The 24,770-nt window shown below is 40.1% G+C and overlaps 1 protein-coding gene across 3 annotated transcripts in view; it reads left to right on the top strand.

The window, feature by feature from the left end:
• The window catches only part of MIPEP (mitochondrial intermediate peptidase), a 186,993-nt gene that overhangs the window by 83,111 nt on the left and 79,112 nt on the right, over positions 1 to 24,770 (top strand). For all 3 annotated transcript variants that reach the window (XM_084879363.1, XM_084879364.1, XM_084879365.1), the window contains one exon: positions 24,397 to 24,471. In XM_084879363.1, the coding sequence (XP_084735489.1) occupies positions 24,397 to 24,471 (75 nt within the window). The remainder of the gene's footprint in view (positions 1 to 24,396; positions 24,472 to 24,770) is intronic.

Below are 24,770 nucleotides of genomic sequence, written 5' to 3' on the forward strand. Positions count from 1 at the left end.
CAGCCGAGGTGTTACAGTAGGAATTAGTAGTTCATATAGTCCGGCCCTCCAGCTCTCTGAGGGACCGTGATCTGGCCCCCACTTTAAAAAGTTTGAGGACCCCTGGTATAAAGGCTGCAGTTTTTGTGTGTGTGTGTGCCTTGATATTCCCTCTGGTTGCTATTCCCCTTTGATTTGGTCAATATAGTAACTCCTGGGCTTAAGGGTCAAAACCTGACATGGGACAGGTGAGGCCCTCCTCCCTCATTGTTCACCTATTCCCACTGAGCTCTTCTTCCTCCCTCTTTGAATGAGAGGCAGCCTTCACTTTATTTTGTAAATATGTATCTTTTGCTACTCCCAGTTCCCTTATCTTATGGAAATGAATTGCTGCCTCCCCCAACTCCCTTGTCTCATGGAAATGTACCCTTTTGCAAATCTGTAGCCCTATGCTTTTTCCATGGAGCCCCTTAATTTTAAAAAAACCTTCCTGAATCTGCCTGTTTCACCTTTAAAAATTCCTATTTCAAAAACAAGGGGCATCCAAAGAAACCATCATCATCACCAGGAAAGAAGTTGTCTGAGGAGCTTAGATTTTTAAGAGATTTGAGCACAAGCAATGAGTAGGACACACATAGGTAAGGGTGACTGCAGAAGAGTACCACTAGCCTCTCAGAATAATATTTCAAACAGAAAGTTACATCTTGTGCAGAAATTCACCACAATACTAAGGCCAATTTTTTTTTTTAAATATATTTTATTGATTTTGTACAGAGAGGAAGGGAGAGACACAGAGAGTTAGAAACATCGATGAGAGAGAGTCATCGATCAGCTGCCTCTTGCACACCCCCTACTGGGGATATGCCCGCAACCAAGGTACGTGCCCTTGACCGGAATCGAACCCGGGACCTTTCAGTCCCCAAGCCGACGCTCTATCCATTGAGCCAAACCGGTCCCGGCCTAAGGCCAATTTTTGAAATATATTTGAAATACCTATTTACAGAGCAATCAGAAGAGCAAAGAAGGACTAGGGGATTGCAATGTGATGTGATGTCCCATAAAAGGAAAATTTCTATTTTATTACAGAATTCTTCAGTAGTAAAAACCATTTTTGAACAAGATCATTTCAAGAAAATAGTAAGTCCAAAAATATCCTTCAAACCAGATGAGATAATAAGAAAGGAGTAAAATTTACTTTGAATTAATTCAAATTCTAGACTCAGAAGACATACCCAGTAAGCTAATGGGACTTGTAGACAGTCTATAAATAATTTAAAATAATTTTGTGATTCACTGGAGAATGGAAAAAGTGCCAGAAGGCAATAGATGTGTAATGCCTAGAGTTTCACAAGGGGCTTGCCTCTTCTTGTCACTAATTAAGATAACAGGTCTCTTGATGTTTTCATTTTAAGGGCAATTCTAGCCTTAAGGACAAGGAGCTAATTCCCTGAAATTCAAGTCTTTGTAAACAAGTTACATTAAAGCCCATACAAAGAATAATAAGATTGCATTCTCACACTTCATTTTCTATCCTGCTACATATCAAGAAAAGTTTTTTTGTGTGTGTGTGTTTGTTTTTTAAACATCCTGTGGTATATTCCAGAGAGTTTTCAGTGTAAGGAGAATAACTGGTGACTTATTAACAGCTACAAATATTTTATCTGAACTAGCAGAGCCAATGAATTCCTGTGGTGAAAGAATTACAAGTATGCCTGTCAGATTTGCAGGTGTCCTACAACTGTCAGAGATAACAAATACCAGAGGTGCTCATTTGAGATTCAAAACTGCCTTAACAAGCTGCATCAAAGCTGAAACAGAATTTATTGTAAATTAATCTTAAAATCAATATCACAAGTATAGAAGTAGTTCATGTGAAAAAAATCCCAGGTTTTTAGACATAATAAACTTAACATGAATCAACAGTCTAATGAAGTTTCCCATAAATCCCAGTCAGTCTTAGGTTGCATTATGGGACCTGTGCTGTCTAAGAAACTAAAGGGTATCTCTTTTCTCAGTGCTTATTGGTTCCAGCCTTCAGTCTAATCCTTGTTAACCAAAGAAGAGGTTTCTTGCTGTGAAAGTACAAAAGGCATTTATCTTAGCAAAATGATTGCAATCTGGGAGATGCATATTCAGGTACCATCCCAAACTAAGCTGGGTAAAGTCAGAGAGGTAGTGCTTATAAATACCAAAACCACAAGTGTAATTATTTCATGCAAATGAAGGATTGCTGGCCAGGATAACAAGAATTGGTTACTTCTGTTGTGCAAATGAGGTGGTCAGAACTTCAAGGAGGAGGTCAAAGTCATGGAGCAGTTGTTCTAGGATGTTTATGACAGCCTTGAGCTGAGTTTGCAACAGATTAACAACTTTCTAGCAGCTCTGAGAACAAGGCATAAAATGTGCATAGGCTCCACTTCCTTAATGGCTTCTTGACTCTATTTTAAGTAACTGTCTTAGAAATACGCTCATTCCATTTTCTTTTTCCCTATTAACACCCCTTTCTAGTTGCTCCCAGTATGTATAAAATTATTTGTTATCCTGCACTTCTGGAAACGTAATCCTTGTCCTCCCAACATTCTAAAATGCAACTAAAAAGTTGTGGTAAAATACATCTATCATAAAATTGACCATCTTAACCACTTTTAAGTATATCTCCAGTGGTATTAAGTAAATTCTTATTGTGGTCCCATCACCACCTTTTATCCACAGAACTCTTTTCATCTTGCAAATCTGAAACTCTGTTCCCATTAAATATCAATGCCCCATTTGCCCCCTTTCTCAGCCCCTGGCAACCATCCACCTTTATATTTTCTGTCTGAATTTGATTACTCTATGTACCTTGCATAAGTGGAATTATATAGTATTAGTTCTTTGTGACTGGCTTATTTCACTTAGCATCAAGTTTTTAAGGTTGATCCCTGTTATAACGTGTGTCAGAATTTCCTTTTTAATGCTAAATAATATTCCACTGTATTTGTATACCACATCATGTTATCCACTCATCTGTTGATAGACACCTCTTGGCTCTTATGCATAATACTGCTATGAACATAGTGGTACAAATATCTGTTGGAGTCCATGCTTTCAGTGCTTTTGCTTGTATACTCAGAAGTGGGATTGCTAGATCACATAGTAATCCTATTTTAATTTTTTTGAGCAAGCACCAAATTGTTCTCTAGAGTGGCTAAATCACTTTAATTCCTACATTGTCACCAACACTTGTTATTTTTCAATCTTTTTTTATTGTAGCCATCATAATGGGTGTGAGGTGGTGGTGTATCTCATGGTGGTTTTTATTTTCTAAGTGCCTAATGACTAGTGATGTTGAGCATCTTTTTATGTACTTATTGACCATTTATATACCTTTTTTAAAGAAATGGCAGTTCAGCCCTGACTGTGTGGCTCAGTTGGTTGAAGCATCTTCCTGAATAGCAAAGGTTGCAGGTTCATTCTGGGGTTGTTAGGGTCACCAAAGCAGGAATGCCCGAGGCCAAAAGGGGTAAAGAATTATTGTCTGCTAGCAGAAGGGCTGACTATGGGGAAGGAAGAAGGCTGGGACATAGAGGATCTCTGACTGTTTCCTATTGTGATGACAGAAATGTTTAAGTCCTGAAGAATATTAAAATTAGAAAGTTCCATTCTCAGGCCAGTGTGAATCATTGTTTATTTTATATTGTGGATAAGGTGCTTTGTCCAGACCTCTATGGAAAGGACTAAGAAGACATCCCAGAGGAGTGGGGGAAAGGGGTTGTTTTTTTGTTTTGTTTTGTTTTGTTTTTGGTAGAGACAGAGAAAGAATTCTCCATGGTGTAAATTAGAAAGAGGAGGTAAGCAACAAAGGGAGACCTGGGGAGCAAGACTTAGAGGGAGGGCGTCCCCATCAACTAGTCAGACTCTCCCGAGGCGGGCATGTCCTGTGACGTGAAGACTGTGGGACCTGGTCTTGGGCAGTGCTGGACGGGAGAGGATTTCTGGCCTATCGCTAGGTATTTTGTCTGAGATGGCAAATCAAAAATCTGGAGGGTGATCTAATTATTACTTACTGGAGAGGAAATGAGCCAGTGTTGAATTTAAGGTCAGCAATGGGAAGGAGACATCCCCGATTCGGCCTCCTTCGGCTGGTTTGGGAGGACTTGTAAGGAAGGGTGGCCCAATTAAGGCCCGAAATCATGTCACCTGAGTAGGATTCAGAAGTAAGCCCAGGAGGGCTGCCGGTGCCTACTGCTCTCTGAGTAGCAAACTCGAGGTGACTGGAGCTGGGATGGTGGCTCCCCTTCCCCTTGGAACCTCCTGGGATTAGGCACCAAATGTTAGGGATGCTGAAGGAGGAATACTCAAGGCCAAAAGGGGTAAAGAATTATTTTTATTTTTTATTTATTTTATAAATCTTTATTGTTCATATTATTACAAATATTGTTCATATTATTACAAATGTTCCTCATTTTTCCCCCCTCCATTCCACCCCTCCACCAGGTTCCCACCCCACCCTCTGCCCTTTCCCCACCCCCCCATTGTCCTCATCCATAGGTGCACAGTTTATGTTCAGTCTCTTCCCACACCCCCCCACTTCCCTTTTTCCCCGAGAATCATCAGTTCACTCCCCTTCCATACCTCTGATTCTATTATATTCACCAGTTAATATTGTTCATCAGATTTTTTAATTCCCTTGGTTTTTAGATTCACTTGTTGATGGTTATGTATTTGTTGTTCATAGGGGTAAAGAATTATTATTGTTACATCTGCCAACAGAAGGGCTGAGGCCAAAATGGCATCAGCAGGGCAGAGTAGGGAGAGTGAGATATTTACACTGAATGGCCAGATTATTATGATCTTTGAATACCCTACTGGCCACTCAGTGCATATCCTTTATAATAAAAGGCTAATATGTAAACCACATGTGTCAAACACAAGGCCCGCGGGCCAAATCCAGCCCTCCAGGCCTTGCAATGTGGCCCGCACCGCGCTGTCATCACTGCACTCCGCTGTCAGTTTATGACATTGTCAGTTTATGACTGTTCAGTAAACCATTCGGCCTGCGATTTAGGCTGGATTTTAGATTTTGGCCCCTTCTCTGATTGAGTTCGACACCCCTAATGTAAACTGTCCCCTTGACCAGGAGTTTGACCAGTAGGCAGGCTGGCCAACTGCCCATGTCTCCTCCCCCTGGCCAAGCTGATGCACAAATTCATACATCGTGCCTCTAATATATATATGTATATGTAGTATATGTATATGTATATGTATATGTATATGTATATGTATATGTATATGTACACACACACACACACACACACACACACACACACACACTGAGTGGCCAGATTATTATGCATTCAGAGATCATAATAATCTTGCCACTCTGTCAGTCAGAGTAACCAGTGGGACCAGGTGCAAGTGGGGGCCAGGTGTAGGTTATCACTGGAAACTGGGTGAGGCAGTTTACTGGAAGCTGAAGGCCATTTATCATGAAACCTACAATGAGAATAACAGGAAAATGACCGGGCAGGGCAAGAGCCCCCAGCAGGGCATAATGGAGCAAGAATACACTGAACATTCCAGGGAGTGCAAGAATGTGCCTAACAGTGGTCCATTAAAAAATAATGGAGACATTTCCTTTTAAAATCAAAATAAAGGCAAATAATGCCCATATCGCAGCTTCTGATCACCTGTTCTGGAGGTTCTAGTAAGTTGAGTAGGGCAAGAAAAAAGAAATTAAAAGACTATATAAATTGAAAAGGAAAAGGAAACTGTCATTATTTGCAGCAGAAGTAACTGTCTAATTAAAATGTTAAAAAGTCTATAGATAAGTTGTTAGAACTAATGAGAAAATTTAGCAAGATTGCTGAAAATCAAATCTACATACAAAAATGAATAAATTGCACTTAATAAATTGGAGATCTCAGGAAAAGGAAATTCCTTTCTATTTCTAGTTTGCTAATATTTTGTTTAATTATTAATAGGTATCACAATTTATCAGATTTTTAAAAATGCATTTTTTAAGGTGATTGGGCTGTTCTGATCTCGTAATATAGAAAATGTTCATGTTAAATGTTAAGCCACCTTTACATTCTAGAATTAAGCAAACTTGATTCTTCAAGTGATGACTTCAGTTTGCTAATATTTTGTATATAGAAGATTTTGCATCAGTATTTGTGAGAGAAATGGACTTGGGATTTTCTTGTTGTTCTTGTGTTTTGCTGGTGTCTATATTGAGTATATGCCATTTCTTAAAATTAATTGTTGAGTGCTCTTTTTTTTCTCCTTATAAGCACTTTATAAAATTATAATAATCTTTTTCTTGAAACCTCATTAGAATTCATCTATAAAACCATTCAGAGTCTATTATTTTATTTGTGGGAATATTTTTCAAATGACTGATTTCTTAATAGGCATAGGAATTTTGGGGTCTGCTTTTCTAATTTAGTAAGCTTTGCTAAATTGCAATTTTCTAGAAAGTTATCCTTTGAATCCAAGTTTTGTTTTGTTTTGTTTTGTTTTTAATACATTTTATTGATTTTGTACAGAGAGGAAGGGAGAGAGATAGAGAGTTAGAAACATCAGTGAGAGAGAGTCATCGATCAGCTGCCTCTTGCATACCCCCCACTGGGGATGTGCCCGCAACCAAGGCACATGCCCTTGACCGGAATCGAACCCGGGACCCTTCAGTCCCCAAGCCGATGCTCCATCCATTGAGCCAAACCGGTTTTGGCTGAATCCAAGTTTTCAAGTTTATTGGTATAAAGTTATTTGTAACATTCATTTATCTCTCAAATTCTGCTGTGTATTTGTGTCCTCTTCATTCCTAATATCATTCTTTCAATTTTTCTGTATTAATTTTGGCAGAAATTTGTCTATTTTAGTATTTTCAACAAACTAATGTTAACTTTGTTTATCCTTTATATTTAGTTTGTTTTAGTTTATCAGTTTCTGTTTTTATTATTTTTTTAAAACATATTTTATTGATTTTTTACAAAGAGGAAGAGAGAGGGATAGGGAGTTAGAAACATCGATGAGAGAGAATCACCAATCACTTGCCTCTTGCACACCCCCTACTGGGGATGTGCCCACAACCAAAGTACATGCCCTTGACCGGAATCGAACCCAGGACCTTTCAGTCTGCAGGCCGATGCTCTATCCACTGAGCCAAACCGGTTTCGGTTGTTTTTATTATTATTCTCTTTCTATTTGTTATTTTTTCTCCTCAATTTCTTAAAGGTGGACACATAGCTAAGTTTCAGTCTTATCTAACATATGCATTTAAATTTTAAACATTTTAAATTTTTGTTTATTTATTGAGTTTAGAGAGAAACAGGAAAGGGGTGGGGCCGGGGGAGGGATGAGAGAGAGGAAGAAACAGGGAATTGTTGTTTCACTTACTTACACATTCATTGTTTGTTTCTTGTATGTTACCTGACCAGGGATCAAATCTTCATCCTTGGCATATCTGGACGGCACTTGAACCAGCTGAGCTATCTGGTCAGGGCTTCTGTGTTTAAATTTTAATGTTATAATTTTAAATTGTGTCAATGCAGTGCTTTGGCTACATACCATGATTTTAATACAAAATATTTCTAATGTTGCTAATTTCCTTTTAGGTTAGGTTAGCTTGCTGCTCATGACTGAGCGAGACAGGCCAGACACGTCCTGTAGCCCTCCTGTGGTCCCTCCACAGCTGGCCAACCTCCCGTGTCCCTCCCTGGCCCCGATTGTACACTGGTGGGGTCCCTCTGCCTGGCTTGTACCCTCGCAATCTGGGACTCCTGAGGGGATGTCAAGAGCTGTGTGGGCCCAATCCCACAGGCCAAGCCAGGGGACTCCGCGAGCCTCTAATCTTTCTATAATTGATAACAAATTAGTCCAACCCAGCGGTTGGCAAACTCATTAGTCAGCACTACAAAGATTGAAATTTATTTTGAGAGCCAAAAACAGACTTCTGTGCATGGGCCATGGAGTTTCAATCGCACTGTACGTGTGCGCCCACACGTGGTATTTTGTGGAAAAGCCACACTCAAGAGCCAAAGAACCGCATGTGGCTTGTGAGCCGAAGTTTGCAGACCACTGATCTAACCGGTATTGATTCTTTTTTTTTTTTTTTTTAAGGTATTATTTGTGTACATATCTTTCCATTGCCTTTTTTTTTTTTTTAAATTGGTTTCAGAGTAGAAGGGATAGGGAGAGTGAGATAGAAACATTAATGATGAGAGAGAATCATTGATTGGCTGCCTCCTGCACGCCCCCCCATTGGGGATTGATCCTGAAACCTGGGCATATGCCCTGACTGAGAATCTATACGGTGACCTCTTGGTTCCTGGGTCGACACTCAACCACTGAGCTACATCCAGCTGGGCCGGTATTGATTCTTTGCAGATTGTTGATATTTATTTTTTGGTTTATTGTGTCATCAGTTTTTGAAAATGTTCTGTTTGTGCTTAAGCACTTTGTATATTTTCTAATTGTTTGGTCTGAGTTTTCATATGAGTCTAAGTCAGTGTTTTGATTGTATTGTTTATATTCTTGTTATATAGTCAATTTTTTTTTACCTAGCAATAATAGAAAGGTGAAAATCTTTCTCCAAAATGGTGGATATATATCTTTTTTCCTTGTTATATATTTTTTTAATTATTAAGACTTTATTTATTTAGCACAGTTTTAGGTTCATAGAAAAGTGAAGAAAAGGTACAGAGATTTCCCATATAACCTCTACCCCTACCTCAGTACACCCTCCCCCATTATCAACATCCCCCACCAGAATGGTACATTTGTTAAAATTCATGAACCTACCTAACATGTCATTATCATCCATAGTCCATAATTTATACTACAGTTCACTCTTGGCATTGTACGTGCTTTGAGTTTGGACAAATGTACAATGACATGTATCTATCATGATTTCACTAGAGGCCCGATACATGAAATTCATGCACTTGGGAGAGTCCCTCATCCCGACCTGCACCCCTGGCTCCTTACCACCTTCCTGCAGTGGAGGTGGGAGAGGTTCCCATCACCACCACTGTGCCCAGCTTCTGGACGAGCTGCGCAACCCCATGTGCGAGTGCACTGACCACCAGGGGGCAGCTCCCGCGTTGAGCACCTAACCCCTGGTGGTCAGCGGGTGTCATAGTGACAGGTTGTTCCACCAGTTATTCCGCTGTTTGGTCGGTTTTTGCATGTTAAGGTTTTATTGTATAGGATACCAAATACAGTGGATCCTTGAATAATACTGGTTTGAACCATATGGGTCCATTTACATACGTATGTGCATTTTTAAACAAATATGTACAGCACTATAAATGTACTTTCTCTTCCTTATGATTTTAATAACATTTTCTTTTCTCTAGCTTACTTTAATATAAGAATGTATGCCAAAACCGGTTTGGCTCAGTGGATAGAGCATCGGCTTACAGACTGGAGAGTCCCAGGTTCGATTCCGGTCAAGGGCATGTACATTGGCACATCCCCAGTAGGGGGTGTGCAGGAGGCAGCTGATAGATGTTTCTAACTTTCTATCCCTCTCCCTTCCTCTCTGTAAAAAATCAATAAAACAAAAAATATTAAAAAATATATATATGTTACATAATACATACAACATAAATATGTGTTAATTGACTTTATATTTATTGGTCAGGCTTCCAGTCAACAGTAAGCTATTAATAATTAAGTTTTGGAGGAGTCAAAAGTTATACTTGAATTTTTGACTGTGTGGAGGGTCGCTGACCCTAACCCCATGATATTCAAGGCCCAACTGAATTTTTAACTACTCTATAAATCATTCTATCCATTTTACTCTCTATATTTTGAAAATATTTATTATGTGCATAAACATATTGAGTAGTTAGTTATATCTTCTTGATGAACATGTGTTGTCCTCTTAACGGTTATAATATTTTGTCTCAAAGTCTGTTTTTTTAAATAATTTTGCAAACTTAGCTACATTGCTAATCACCAAATATAGTCACTGTGTTTTTCATGCTGCCTACATTTTTTGTATTTGTGTCCATTAGTCATCACACTAAAATGTTGATTGCTCTAGTTATATTTCTCATAAAATATTAATTAATTAATTAACATCTTTCTCATAAAATAATATTAAATAATAAATAATAGAAACGAGCATTTCTCATTTAGTTTATTTTTGTTTTATCTAGTAATGTGTGAAATCGATACATAGTTATCCACACTTTATAGAAACTGAGATAAGTAATATGCCAAAGGCTACACAGTAGTAACACAAGGGTTATCTATTAGTTTCTATTAGTGTTGTATTAGGAGATTTATTAATTTCACATCAAAATTTCCTTAAAGGTCTGTCAGACTTGCTAAAATCAATATTATAACATTGTGGGTGTTTTACTTTTTCAGTTTTTGGTAGTTAAAATATTTTAATATGGTAGGAAGTGACTATACTTATACAGTATGTTTCATAAAGTAATAGTCCCATTTTCATTTTTTCATTTTAAAAAAAGTTCTAGTGCTTTCATTTTAGAACTCTTCTGTGCTGAGTCATTATAAGATTTAGTTGCTTTTGTATGTGAAAGTCAGCCAAGGGATAAAATTGCTTAAGATCTATTTCCAAGGAGACACTTGTATTAAGTCTTTTTCTGTCATTCTCTTCCAGGAGATATGAATAGGATTGTGGGCAAAAATTTGGTGCAATTAGAATTAGAGATGTTTGGGCAGGGTTAAGCTGTTTTGAAACTTCTCTTATTTACAGTTTTAATGCTTCTTAAGTCTAGACACAATCTTTTAACCAGAAGGCACAGACACAGGTCTGACCTTGGCTCCATCATCACACTTAGGTAACCTCAGATCAATCACTGAACTTTTCTGAGACTTCTCTGCTATTTTATATAAAATTAAAATTTTAGAAATTAAAAATTAATACCTTCATACTTACCTCAAAAATTTTATTCAATTTGTAAACATGGTATTATTGGAAATTTTTAAAGAAAAAAATGGAAGTTGAACCTCTTTCACACATTAAAATGTCCAATGTTGAACCCTGCAAAACTCAAAATACTTCTGCTTCTTTGAGACATTGGTGAGTTTGTGATAGTATATAGGCATTTATAAAGGTTCTTCTCACATTATCTTAGTTTATTAGAAAGTAAAACTAAAAATCAAGTGAAAAATATTGTTATTTCCTATGGATTTAGATTTGAGATTTTGTCTCTTTGGGCCTAGACAATGTTTTTATTATATTGATTACATGCCAACTATATTACTTGGTACTAGCAAAACAGATACATTGAGACATGGTGGATCCAGTTGTTTTCCCATTATAGACATGCTGATAAGCTCAAGGGAAAACATTCAGAGAATTTAAGAGATGCCAAGTTTGCTAAATTATTTGCACTTTTGATGATACTTCTAAAATCTTCCAGAAATATTGTGCTTTCTTAATATAATAGAAAAGCTATTATTTTAATACTAGAGGCCCAGTGCCACTTATCCTGGCCCTGCTGTGCCTGCCTCCGCTGCCTGGTAGCACTGCTGCAGCGACAGGAGAGGCTCCCAGTGCTTGCCAGCTGTGAGCCTGGCTTCTGCTGAGCAGCACTCCCGCTGTGGGAGTGTTGAGCATCTGCCTCCTGGTGGTCAGTGCACATCATAGCGATTGGTCATTCTACCATCAGGTTGATTTGCATATTAGCCTTTTATTATATAGGATTTTTGTTCTTGTGTATAGTCAGCAAACAGTACAGTGCAGCTTGTGTTTATCCCAAGAAAGCAGTAAACAACTTCCTTTCTTTGGTGAGGAAGTACACATAGGCTCTGGACAACTATCAGTGTTTGACTCATAGGAAACCCTTGTGGAAGTAAGTTGTGACTAAGGCATGGATGTGATCTGTTGTTCAAGCCAAAACACTTTTAAGAAGGAAAAGGGTTTTTATTACTGTTATTATTATTTTTTAATCCTCACCCAAGGATAATTTTTCCATTGATTTTATTGGGCGGGATGGGAGAGTGGAGCAGAGGGGGAGAGACAGAGAGAGAGAGACAGAGAGAGAGAGAAACATGGATATGAGAGAAACACAAATGTGAGAGAAACACATCCATTGTTGCTTCTTACATGTCCTTGACCAGGGCCAGGGATTGAACCTGCAACTGAGGTATGTGCACTTGACCAGAATCAAACCCAAGACCATCCAGTGTGCAGGCTGACACTCTAACCATGAACCACACTGGCCTATAGCATTATTCTTAATCCTCATTTTACAATTTTGAAAACATGATATTGCAAGACTTGCATGCTATCACAAGGCAAATGAATAACAATAGAAAATACAAACTGCCTAACTTCAGACATACCACAGGGTCTGGCTAGGGCTCTGAAAATTTAAATGTAAACCATCAAATGTATCAGTAGATATGACATAAATGAGTAACTAAATACTAGAAATAGGAACTGCTACTCAACCAATAGCAGAACCTTGGAGGTGGTGCAGTCTAGCCTATTACTATGCACTAAGACTTAAGTCAGATCTTTGTAGTTTACAGAGAACTTGGTATTTATTATTAAAAGGCCATACTATCATAGTCATACAAAGCCAGATATTAATTGCTCAGAAATAGACACAAGTGTATTTGTTTTTAAATAAAGAACAAAGTAATTGTGGGAAAGTTATATTTAATTATTAAAGTAAAGTAGGTCAGATTAGGTCACTGTAGTTAATTTTTGGCATATTATGTTCCAACTAGAGGCCCAGTGCACGAAATTCGTGCATGGGGTTGGGGGGGGCTGTCCTCAGCCCAGCCTGCACCCTCTCCAATCTCAGACATCCCTCTCACCATCCAGGACTGCTGGCTCCCAACTGCTCTCCTGCCTGCGTTCCTGATTGTCCCTAACCACTTCTGCATGCCAGCCTGATCACCCCCTAACCACTCCCATGCCAGCCTGATTTGATGTCTAACTGCTACCCTGCCAGCCTGTTTGCCCTCAACTTCCCTCCTCTGCTGGCCTTGTCCCCCTTAACTACCCTCCCCTGCAGGGTTGATCACTCCCAACTGCCCTCCCTTGCAGGCCTGGTCCCTCCCAACAGCCTTCCCCTGCTGGCCATCTTGTGGTGGCCATCTTGTGTCCATATAGGGGCAGGATCTTTGACCACATGGGGGCAGCCATCTTGTGTGTTGTAGTGATGGTCAACCTGCATCAGATAGGATTAGATAGGATTGTAGAAACAAGTTCTACCATTTTCCTATTTGGTGAGGGGTGATGGGGTTAGGGGAGAGACAGGGAGGGACCCCAAAATATCTTTCTACACTGTGTAGCTAGGATGAACCTTTAAAATAGGAAATACTACCACTATCCTATATAATAAAAGGGTAATATGCAAATTGACCCTAATGGTGGAACCACAGGGAACGACCATTCTCTGTGACATACACTGACCACTAGAGGCAGACGCTCAAAGTAGGAGCTTCCCCCTGGTGGTCAGTGTGCTCCCACAGGGGGTGCACCACTCAGCCACAAGCTGGGCTGATGGCTGCGAGCGCAGCAGAGGTGGCAAGAGCCTCTCCCGCCTTCTCGGCAGTGCTAAGGATGTCCAACTGTGGCTTAAGCCTGGGAGGGCCTAAGCCAGCAGGTGGACATCTCCTAAGGGGTTCTGGGGTGCGAGAGGGCAAAGGCTGGGCTGAGGGACCCTCCGAATGCATGAATTTTCAGGGACTCTAGTAATAATACAAGAGGTGCAATTTATTATTAGGTAATGGACTTTCAGATACTTATTATCCTCTAAATTCCTCCCTTGCTTTATCTGTACTTCTTTTGTAGTATTTGGGGCATTTTCCCCTGGTTTATTAATTTCAACATACTCCATTTCCTCCTTCCTGTTAGAAAGATCAAGAAGGATTCATTAGCTCTGGCCAATGTGACTCAGTTGGTTACAGCATCATCTCTTACATCAAAAGGCCAAGGATTCAGTTCCCAGTTAGGACACATGCGAAGATGTGGGGTTCAATCCTTGGTCTGGTTGTGTACAACCCATGTTTCTCTCTCTCCCTCTCCTTTCTCTCTCTCTAAAATCAATAAAAACATATCCTCTAGTGAGGATTAAAATAAAAAGAAAGGGGATTTATTGTTGCATAGTAGGATGCCATCCACACAATGGAATTCTTGACAAAATGAAACAAATGGGTCTCCCTGACAAACCTGACCTGCTTTTTTTGATCTGTCCTCTCACATAGGCAGCGCCTCTGTTCACTACACAGGCGTCAGCCAGCATCAGTCAGGACTACTTCAGACTACACAGCCCAGCCCGGCAGGCTTCTGTAGAAACAAAAATACTGCAGACATTTTTTTAAAAAAGTCAGGCAAGAGTGCAAAGGAACTGAAGTACTCATGGCAATTTAAATGAGGCACAGTTTTGTTTCCCTTTCTGGCTAGAGCTAACTTTATGGCTCAACTGTGTCTGTTGAATGAAACACATGTGTTTTATGTGCTTTACCTCAATTCTGACCTCATTTTGTATTCCCGCCTTTATTTCCCCATCCCTAACATCCTCATCTATTAATTTTGGACCTGTTACATATGAAATACATTAAATACAACTTTTTAATATGAATACTGATGGAAATTTTTATTACCACTTCTAAACCCTTTTTGTGAGAAACTTGTAATAAAACTAAATATTCAAAGGGTTACATTTTTCATTAATTGGTAGTATGCAATATTGATTTTTGAGGGATACATAATGTAGTTACACAACTACAACATGCATCACAAACTTCACTAGGTGAAGCAGGTGTCAGAATTGTAATTCTTTTGAGGGAAGGAGATGGTGTTTTGTCTTTCTTCTTTCCGTAATATCTAGAATGGTACCTTATACTTAAAAATTTATTGAATAAAATTGATAAATAATTGGTTGTTGCTTTTATCACATATTGAGATAATGTATTTGTATATTTATTTAACTTCCTTTGAAAGTATATGAATGGATGATGTGCATATCACACCCTCATTCACGATTTGCTGATTATTTGCTATTATCCTATATAATAAAAAGGTAATATGCAAATTGACCATCACTCCAACACACAAGATGGCTGCCCCATCTGGTCACAAGATGGCCACCACAAAATGGCCAGCAGGGGAGAGCATTTGGGGGCAACAGGGCCTGCAGGGGAGGGCAATTGTGGACAACCAGGCCAGCAGGGAAGTGCAGTTAGGGGTAACCAGGCCAGCAGAGGAGGGCAGTTGGGGGCAACTAGGCCAGCAGGGGAGGGCAGTTGGGGGTGACCAGGCCTGCAAGTGAGGGCAGTTGTGGGGGACCAGGACTGCAGGGGAGGGCACTTGGGGGGGACAAGGCCTGCAGGGAAGGACAGATAGGGGCAAACAGGCTGGCATGGGAGGGCAGTTAGGGGTGACCTGGCCTGTAGGGGAGGGAAGTTAGGGGCAATGGAGCCAGCAGGAGAGCCATTAAGTATCGATCAGGCTGGCAGGGGAGTGGTTAGGAGGTGATTAGGATGGTAGGCAGAAGCAGTTAGGGGCAAGCAGGCAGGCAGGCAGGCAGGAGAGCCGTTGAGAGCCAGCAGTCCTGGATTGTGAGAGGGATGTCTTACTGCCCGTTTAGGCCCGATCCCGGTAGCAGTCAGGCATCCCTCAACGGTCCCAGATTGGAGACGGTGCAGGCTGGACTGAGGAACCCCCCTCCCCCCATGCACAAATTGCATGCACTGGGCCTCTAGTTTAAATATAAGATGTAGAGAAACTCACAAATGAACTTGAAATGAGTAAAGATAGCCTATGTAAACAGCATTATAATTAGTACAGTTTGATCCTTTTGATCAGCCTAAAGGAGATATTGCTATAATTCTCTATCATTTTATTCCTTAAGCCTACAGGAAGTGAGCTTGTGAAAAATGGCTTTTTCTTTCCCAATGGGTAACTTTAAGATAGTAAAAAAAATTCTCATAGAATATAAGTTTCGTGAGAACTGGAAATTTTTATCTGTTTTGTTCACTTATTGTGCCTGTCACATAATTGGTGGTCCAAAACCCACAAACTGATACTCTTAGATGTCTGCTTGACAGTATTGAAATAAACTGTCTTATTATACATGCAAATGCCCTTAGGTTTCTCCTTAATAATCTTATGATTCCTTACTTAATGGAGTAGTTCACCCTTTACAAAGCTTTTCTGCCTTTCTCTCTCTCCCCCAAGCCCCCTTTGGAAGCTAAAAGCCAATGGCATTACTGATGAAAATCTGAAATTTGGGGATGTGGAAAGCTGGAAAGAGTGCTGCACCCAAGCTAACTACAGAAGAAAGATAAAATCCTAAATTTACTTGAGCTCATAAAAGAATTGAGGTCACAAGGCTGACTGCTGTACAAATGTGTAAGAAGGAATCAGATAACATTTTAATAAGTTGTTGGAGGCCAAGTAGGTTGGCTTATCTGGAATATCTGAGGGCCCTGATATAAGGGGTGTTTGCATTCACCCATAAGCTCTGTTCCATGTGTCTTCACAGGGTGCTCAGAAGAAATTGTAGAACAGGTTGGGAGTCCACAAAGAATCTTTCTCACTGCTACAGGCCTACAGGCTGCTGCTATAGGAACAGCACAAAACTCTGTCTTCCTGCTCAAAAATAAAGGAATCAAACAGACTCAGACTTTAAAATGACTAATAGATAGAGTAATTTTAAAGTAATTTTCAGGCAGGGATTTAAATAACTGGTAAAAGATATGGGAAAAATGAACAACATCTATGAAATGTTGGGGAGGAGAGATGGAAACTGTGAGAAACACTGCAAGAAATAAAGCTACAACCTATATATATAAAAGGCTAAGTGACCAATTGGCTGGCCAGTGCATGACATACACTGGCAATCCTATCTAATAATGAAGTAATATGCAAATTAACCATCACTCCTCAACAAAAATGGCAGTGCCCATAGACACAAGATGGTGGTGCCCAGTTCTCTCATGCTTGCCAGAGACTCCCAGTCCCAGGGAGGGCTGCTGATGAGAGCCAGCAGTGCGGCCCAGGCTGTAGGCCTGGCAGGTGGCCACACACCTGGCGCAATCTGCTACTAGCCTCAGCCAGTGCATGCCTGGTGCCATCTGCTCCCAGCCATGGCCCTGGCCATCTGCCTGGGAGTCTCCCGCACCACCCCAACTCCCCTCCTGCGATCCACTTTCAGCCCCAGCTCAGACCATGGGCTGTGAGTGGCTGGCACCCCTCCAAGAGATCCGCTTCCAGCCCAGGTGGGCCTGTGAGGTGGCCACACCCTCCGGTGCAATCCACTCCCAGCCATGGCCAGGGCTGTAGGCCTGTCAGCTGGTGCGCCTCTCTCAGCACGTTTTGCTTCCAGCCGAGGCCAGGGCTGTGGGCCTGGGAGGCAGCCACACCTCTCCGGTGTGATCTGCTCTCAGCCATCCGCTCCCAGCTGTGGCCTGGGCTATAGGCCTGTCAGCTGGGAGACGCCTGCGCCCTCTCAGCCACCCAACCTCCTTCCTCCACTCCCAGCCTCGGCCAGGGCTGTGAGCACGCCTCTTCCGTGCAATCCACTCCCAGCCATGGCCTGGGCATTGGCCTGTTGACTCAGGGGCATCTGCACCCCATTAGGCCGCCAGCTTCTTCCCAACCTGCAAAACTCCAGCTTGATTCCCCTGTAAAGGGAAGAGAAAGGACAGGACATTCCCAGGAAACGGTGACAACTGGTTGCATGTGTGGACTGTGCTGGAGCTGTGTGCAAGGCACTGTGGGAATACTGAGGAAGGAGCAAGCAGATCTGGTTGCAAGAATGGGGAGAGGGCTACAGAGACCTGGCCAACCCTCAAAGGGCCCAGTAGAACTTTCGTAGGTAGAAAGGATTGAGATTATTAAAAGGAAAAAGGCATCTTGGAAGGGATATTTCTAGCAGAAAGGAAAAAAATGGGCCAAAAGTTTGTGGGAAAATGGGTAAGTACAGTGTTAGTAGACATCTATGTGAAAAAACCTTCCATCTTTTTTTTTTTTTTTAATATATTTTATTGATTTTTTTACAGAGAGGAAGGGAGAGAGAGAGAGAGCTAGAAACATCGATGAGAGAGAAACATCGACCAGCTGCCTCTTACACACCCCCCACCAGGGATGTGCCCACAACCTACGTACATGCCCCTGACCAGAATCAAACCTAGGACCTTTCAGTCTGCAGACTGACGCTCTACCACTGGACCAAACTGGTTTCGTCAAGCCTTCCATCTTGACACCTACATTACTTAACAGACTTGGCTCCAATTGACTTTGCACTTTCAAAATAATTTTTGGAGGGAAAGATGGACAGTTGATTACATGTCTATTGTTTATAAAAGAAAAGGAAACTTTTTAGAAAATATGAAAAAGTGTGAAATCACCTATGAACCTTCTACTTTTACAAATATAAGCCCAACAACCACATGATATCACCTTTCCAAGGTCTCATGAAATTCCTGTTTAAGGAGTTTATTTTATGACACGTTTAATTTGGATTTACATTTTTACTGGTTTGTCAAGACCATAGCAGGTACACTGTCCAATATGTTAAAGAAAAAAAACCTATCTAATAAAAAGGGAATATGCAAGGGAGGGCATTTGGGGGTGACCGGGCTGTCAGACGAGGGCAGTTGGAGATGATCTGGCCGGCAGGGGAACAGTTAGGCGTCAATCAGGCTGGCAGGGGAGTGGTTAGGGGCAATCAGGCAGTCAGGCAAGCAGTTGGGAGCCAGCAATCCCAAATTATGAAAGAGATGTCCAATTGCCTATTTAGGCCCGATCCCACAGGGGTCCCAGATTGGAGAGGGTGCAGGTTGGGCTGAAGGACCACCCTCCCTCCCCCTACCCCCCAGTGCAGAAATTTTGTCCATCGGCCCTCTAGTATGTATGATAGATAAAATAATAAAATGTAAATTAAGTTTGTCAAAGTCAATGATTATGGTATTACATTAGACAAATGTAATAGTAAATAACTATAATTTATAGTATCTACTCTGTATTAAACCTGACATAATGTGTTTTTAAAATACATTATCTTGTCCAATTCTCATCTAATTAAGTGAAAAGATGATTATTGACATTTTGCAAATGAGGGAGAGGTGTCTAAGAGAAGTTCAGTAAATTGCCACATTTTGCCACTTTGCTGATAAGTGGCATAGTTAGAATTCAAACTTTTGTCTGACAGCAAAACCTCTTACATCTACACTCCAGTGAAACATAATAATGGAAGTTTCAGATTCAGGCAACTGTTGGTTTAAGACAGATCATGCTCTCAGTTCTCCTTTAATGAGTCTAAGAATGGTCCCTGGAAGGAAGAGTATTTCTGTATTTGTGGGATGATGAGAAGCAACTGATTCAGTGGGCAAAAGTTAAGGATGCTGGAAATAGCTGAAGGGCCCAAAGAGCTCTCCATTAGTACCATTTCTTGTGCAATTGATTCTTACCATAATTAGTGAAAGTGACATTCATTCTTGATTTATAACATTTTAAATATGTTAGCCAGATTCTTTTTAATCTTTAAAAATATTATGGGGGACAAAAGTATAGTTGTGAGTATGTGAAACAGTTTACTTTTGTATCTTTGTTAATTATTATATTATTTTCCATAAAAACAACTGTCACCTACTTCCTGTATAACAGTGTCTGGACCCTAAGGAGAACTGAGAATTCTGTCATGTTGGAATATGCTAGTGATCAGTGGAAGGACTATTTTCTCCTGTGGGAGTTATAAATATTGAAGTAGAAACTGGTAAAGCATGCAGTTGAATATATAGTAAAAGAGTTTTATTTCTAATGCCTTGGTCTTTGGTAAAGTTTCATTTTAATATAATTAAAAGTAATTACAAGGGTTCAGGTTTTTTAAATGCATCTTTATTTATAGTTGCTCATACCTGTCAGCTTGAATGTATTTATTTCCTGTTTCTTCAATATATCAGATGTAAGAAAGAATCTTGACTTTAGGAGACAATAATATGAAATGTTTGTGCTATCCTGTAGATATAACTACTTTTGGGAAGATAGCAAAAACTGAATTATTTTAATATTGGTTATAATGACTCTGGTTGGTAAAGTACATTTACAGAAGAAAATCTTGACTAGGAAACATTTTTCTAATTTGTGGGTTAAGATTTAATTTCTAAATATTGTTTATTTTTTAATTGTACATACACTGAGTGGCCAGATTATTATAATCTCTGAGGGCATAATAATCTGGCCACTCAGTGTATATCCTATGTAATAAAAGGCTAATATGCAAATTGTCCCCTCAACCAGGAGTTCGACTAGCAGGCAGGCTGGTTAACCGCCCATGTCCCCTCCCCCTGGCCAGGCTGGCCAGACCCCACCTATGCACGAATTCATGCACCGGGTCTCTAAACTATATATATATATATTGAGTGGCCAGATTATTATGCGTTCAGAGATCATAATAATCTGGCCACTCAGTGTATAATTTAAGAGGAAAATCAGTTTGTATAGTTATTTAAGTTTTTCTTTCATTTTTGTTGTTGTTCTTTTAATTTAAAAAAGGAAGTACTTCCTAACTCAGTTCTAATAGTTGAAATGCATTTATTAAGTCCAGTTAACTAAACCAAACTTGATTTAAAAAGAAAAAAATATCTATTTTCCCATTTATAGAAAACATAAACTAAATGTATTATTTAATTTGTGATTTAATAGGTTAATGATTCTTTCTTTTAAACTATCTGACAAGGGCTCTGGCCGGGTCTCATATGGTTGGAGCATCATCCCATACACCAAAATGTTGTTGATTCAATTCCTGGTCAGAGCACATACCGAGGTTTTGGATTCAATCCCTGGTCTTATAAAGGAGGCAACCTTTTGATTTTTTTTCTCTCTTGAAATCAATAAAAACATATTCTCAGGTGAGGGATAATTAATAAACAAACAAACAAAAAAACTATTCTACTAGGATTTCACTTGCCCTCTACTTATGTTTCCTTGTGGTGTTGGTATATATACTTTGTTCAGTATACTATAGGAGGCTTTGAATATATAATTTGGGGAGGTTTTTTAGTACTTTTTATTTGAAATAAATATAGGTTCTCAGGAAATTACAGAAACATAATTCAGAGGTCCCATGTAACCTTAGCCAGTAATGATACTCATTTCCCCCAGCATTCACATCCTATATAATAAAAGGCTAATATGCAAATAGACCAAATGGCAGAACAACCAAATAACTGGTCGCTATCATGTATGCCGTCCACCAGGGGGTTTGCACAGAACATGGCGGGTGTCGGCCATGGCAGGATGGAGCAGGTGAGCGGGGCACTGTTATCAGGGTGAGCTTCTGATGGTTACTGAAAATTATTTGCTCCTGCGCACCGTGGTCCCAATTGGTGCTCGCACCTGCTGCTGGCACCAGCCCTGCTCACACCCGCAGCTAGCACTGGAGCCACCACTCACACCTACTGCCAGTGCCCGGTGCCAGTCCCAATCACTCAGCACCATCAGCAGGTGGAAGCAGTGGCTGTAGCCCTGATTGCTCCTGAGGGCTTTTCTATCTCCCCCTGCTCCTAAGGGGCGGTCAGGGTGCCGGTCCAGCTCGCACCTGCTACTGGTGCTGTCAGCACGTGGGAGCGGGGGTGATGGGAACAGGGCTGCCAAGCAGACAGTGGATTGGGGCCACAGCAGGAATGGCCAGGTGGGAGCATGGAGAATGGGCCGAGACCCGCCCATGTTCCTACTGTAGCCTCGCGGCCTACTGTTCCTTTCAAAATGCATTATGAATTTGTGCACTGGGCCCCAAGTTTTAAATAACTGCAGTACCACATTTCTTTTCCAATAAATAATTTTTTATGAACTGTTTTCATTTTTCATTGTTCTCATAAGCTCTTTTTCTTTACATCTTTTGTTTTATTATAAACCTGACAAGGAAAGAATTAAGCCCTATTAAATTTGTCCTTTTAATGTTGGTCTTTCCTATATGGGTTTGAATCTCTGAGATATTGTCCTCTAAATACACAAGCTACTTCCTAATGGAAAAGGGTATGTTGAGCTTGGCTCTTAAATCCAATACTTAGCATTTCCACATCATTATCTTCAGAGTAGAAATAATGAACCTTTCAAATATGCCCTACCACCACTGTTGGGCCCTTTGGCTGCTTATTTCTCTTCCCCACTTCTGCAGGGCACCTTGCCATTGGCTTTCAGATTATCTCCTCCCTCTTCTGAGGAATTTCCTCCTCATCTATCTTCCACTCCCTCACTGTTGTCATCTGTGCTGCAGGGAGGCAGCTCAGTTCTGCCTGACCCCAGGCCAGATGAGAATCATCAGCTCTCCCATGGGATGGTGATCCTCCACTTCTCAATGGGTCACTCTCTATGGGCCCTCTCTGCAACTTTCTCTCACCTCCATGACCCTCTGAATTCAACTCCCTCATGACAGAGTCCTCTTGACCTCCCTGAGAACTCGCATCCAGCGGGAATGCCCAGCCCGAACCTCCTTTCCCCTGCAGCTGCTCAATTTCTCTTCCTGCCTTCTCAGGAATCGTATGCTCTTCTTGTTTCTTGTCTACATCTCTAGTTTTTGTCTCCTCTATGGATGCTTACCATCAGCATTTCTTAAGCCTGCTTAAGTATTTCCCAACCTTAAAAACATCTTCTTTCCCCTTTTTCCCACCACAGCTACTGCCCTCACTCTCTGCACTGTTCCTCACGCTTCTGGAAACTGTAGCCTCCAATTGGTTTGTCCTAATCCACTCCTTCATTCTTCTTATTTAATGTCTACACTGAAGCTAAAGGAATCTTCTTAAAACACAAATCTGACCATGTGACCTCTTTGCTTAAAACTCCCCAGTGGCTTACCACAGAGATAGAGTCTGAGGATAAAACCAGTGTCCCTGCTTGGCTGGACCTCCAGGCTTCAGGCCCTGGCTCTTGCCTACTTCTTCCAGCCTGACTGGAATTCTGCTTTCCTGCCCATGGCATTTTTACCTCCTGTCATTGGCCCTCTTGTTTGCATATGCTGTTTCTTCTATGAGGATTACTTCCTTCTCCCTGCTGCCCATCCTTTCCTTATCAAGTAAATACCTGTTCACTTTACAAATCTCACTTCTGCATCATTTCCTCTTGTTAAGCTTTTCTAAATTATGGCATTCATACTGACCTATGCTACTTTCTCTTCTTGGCACCCATTACACTTGTAACTCTTTAAAACTGTGCTCACGTGGCTAATGTAAGCCTGTAAAGCTGCGGGGAGGGGCAGGCACCCCGTCTCCTGTTCCCTGTGCATAATACACTGTGTGGCACCATAGTTTTCATTGTTGGAGAAATGAGACAAAATGCTGTCTTCCGCATATATGTTTTTATGAAAGTGAAGCTATTAAAGGTATGTGAATCTACTACTTTATAAAATACTACTTATGAAAAGTTAAAGTATAACATGAATCCTGTCAACTTAAGATATAATATAAAGGAAGGTTTAAAGAAACCTGAACATTTTAATATAAGCTGTTGGTATACTGTATATGACTTAACAAAATCTTCCTTTACTTTTTAAAATCCTGTTTGAGGAAATTTTGTGCGTGTCCCAGTGTCAAAAACCTCCAGTCCTCTTACCTGTATCAGAACTTACAGTATGCAACTTCCTTCAGTCCATATCTTAACTCTTTAAATTGCCTTTTCTGCCTACTTTGCTTTTATTACAAATAAGAAGAGGCCTGAGTCTTCTTCATTTACTACTTAATCTTTCATTTAATAAGTCTTTTTAAATGATCATTCTGGTGTTCATTCTTTCCTTCTGCAAATATTTATTGTCTGCTGTGTGCCAGCCACTGTTCTGGGGCAGAGAGAGAGGGAAAGCTTAGTTCCCCTTACAGCTCACATTATTGCTCATTGGTGCCTTATATCATTTGAGTGCTGAGTAACCTGCGATAGGTCTTTTATATAATGGATTTCTCTTTAAAGAGACTTTTAGCTTAAATTAGATTATAAGTAGAATTCCATAAAGTAGTAGCTTTCTTCACTAAATATCAATATTAATGATTTTTAAATTATATTTAAGATGGTCTAAAGTACTCCTTTAACTCCATTACTAGTTTATTTCTCAGAGATATGATATTATGGGATCAGGTCTGATTAGTCTTGGAGAGGAAGCATGCATCATACAGGGACATTACACTGATTACTTGAGCTCTGCAGTTCTTTCAGGTGGGAAAATAAAAGAATATGCAATTCAGTATCACGGGTATTTGTTAGCATATCAGTTCAGCTCCATTAGAGTTTGTTGGCACTAGAAATTAGAATTTATTTGTTGACATTTTAATCTTTGATTTCTATAACCATTTATTCTATTCACTTATAAGTCACCTGAATAGGCTTTCATTCATTGTTATAAAGGAGCAGAAAAAGTATTAACTTTTAAACTTTACCATCTCATAAGTAACAAAGTGCAATTCTTTATTAAGCAATTTACTCACATTCATATTCTTTTGTTTTTCAAGTCAATGCCCAAAAATATGGTGTCTCGTCTTTGTGAATCTAAAAAGGTTTGTGCTGCAGTTGATATGCAACTTCAGGTATGTATGTACTTTAGTTCATGTCTTAACTCTTCAAATTGTTCTCAAGTTTTCCAGAGTAATTATTCAAAATAAATATATAACTTTTAAATTCTTTCCAATGCTACACATTTATTATAATAATTATGCTTCTAAAACCTCTTTCATCTGAGTTCAAAGAACTTAACCAAATTGACTAATTCAGTCCTCACTGTCCTAATGAAGTAGATGTTAAATGTGGTTATTTTCTATATTCAGTCTGGTAAATCAAAAGTTGGAAAAGTTACATGATTTCTTCTAAATTATACATTTTAGCAACA

This window comes from Pipistrellus hanaki, assembly GCF_964339955.1.
Source record: "Pipistrellus hanaki genome assembly, chromosome: 3".
Lineage (NCBI taxonomy): Eukaryota > Metazoa > Chordata > Mammalia > Chiroptera > Vespertilionidae > Pipistrellus > Pipistrellus hanaki.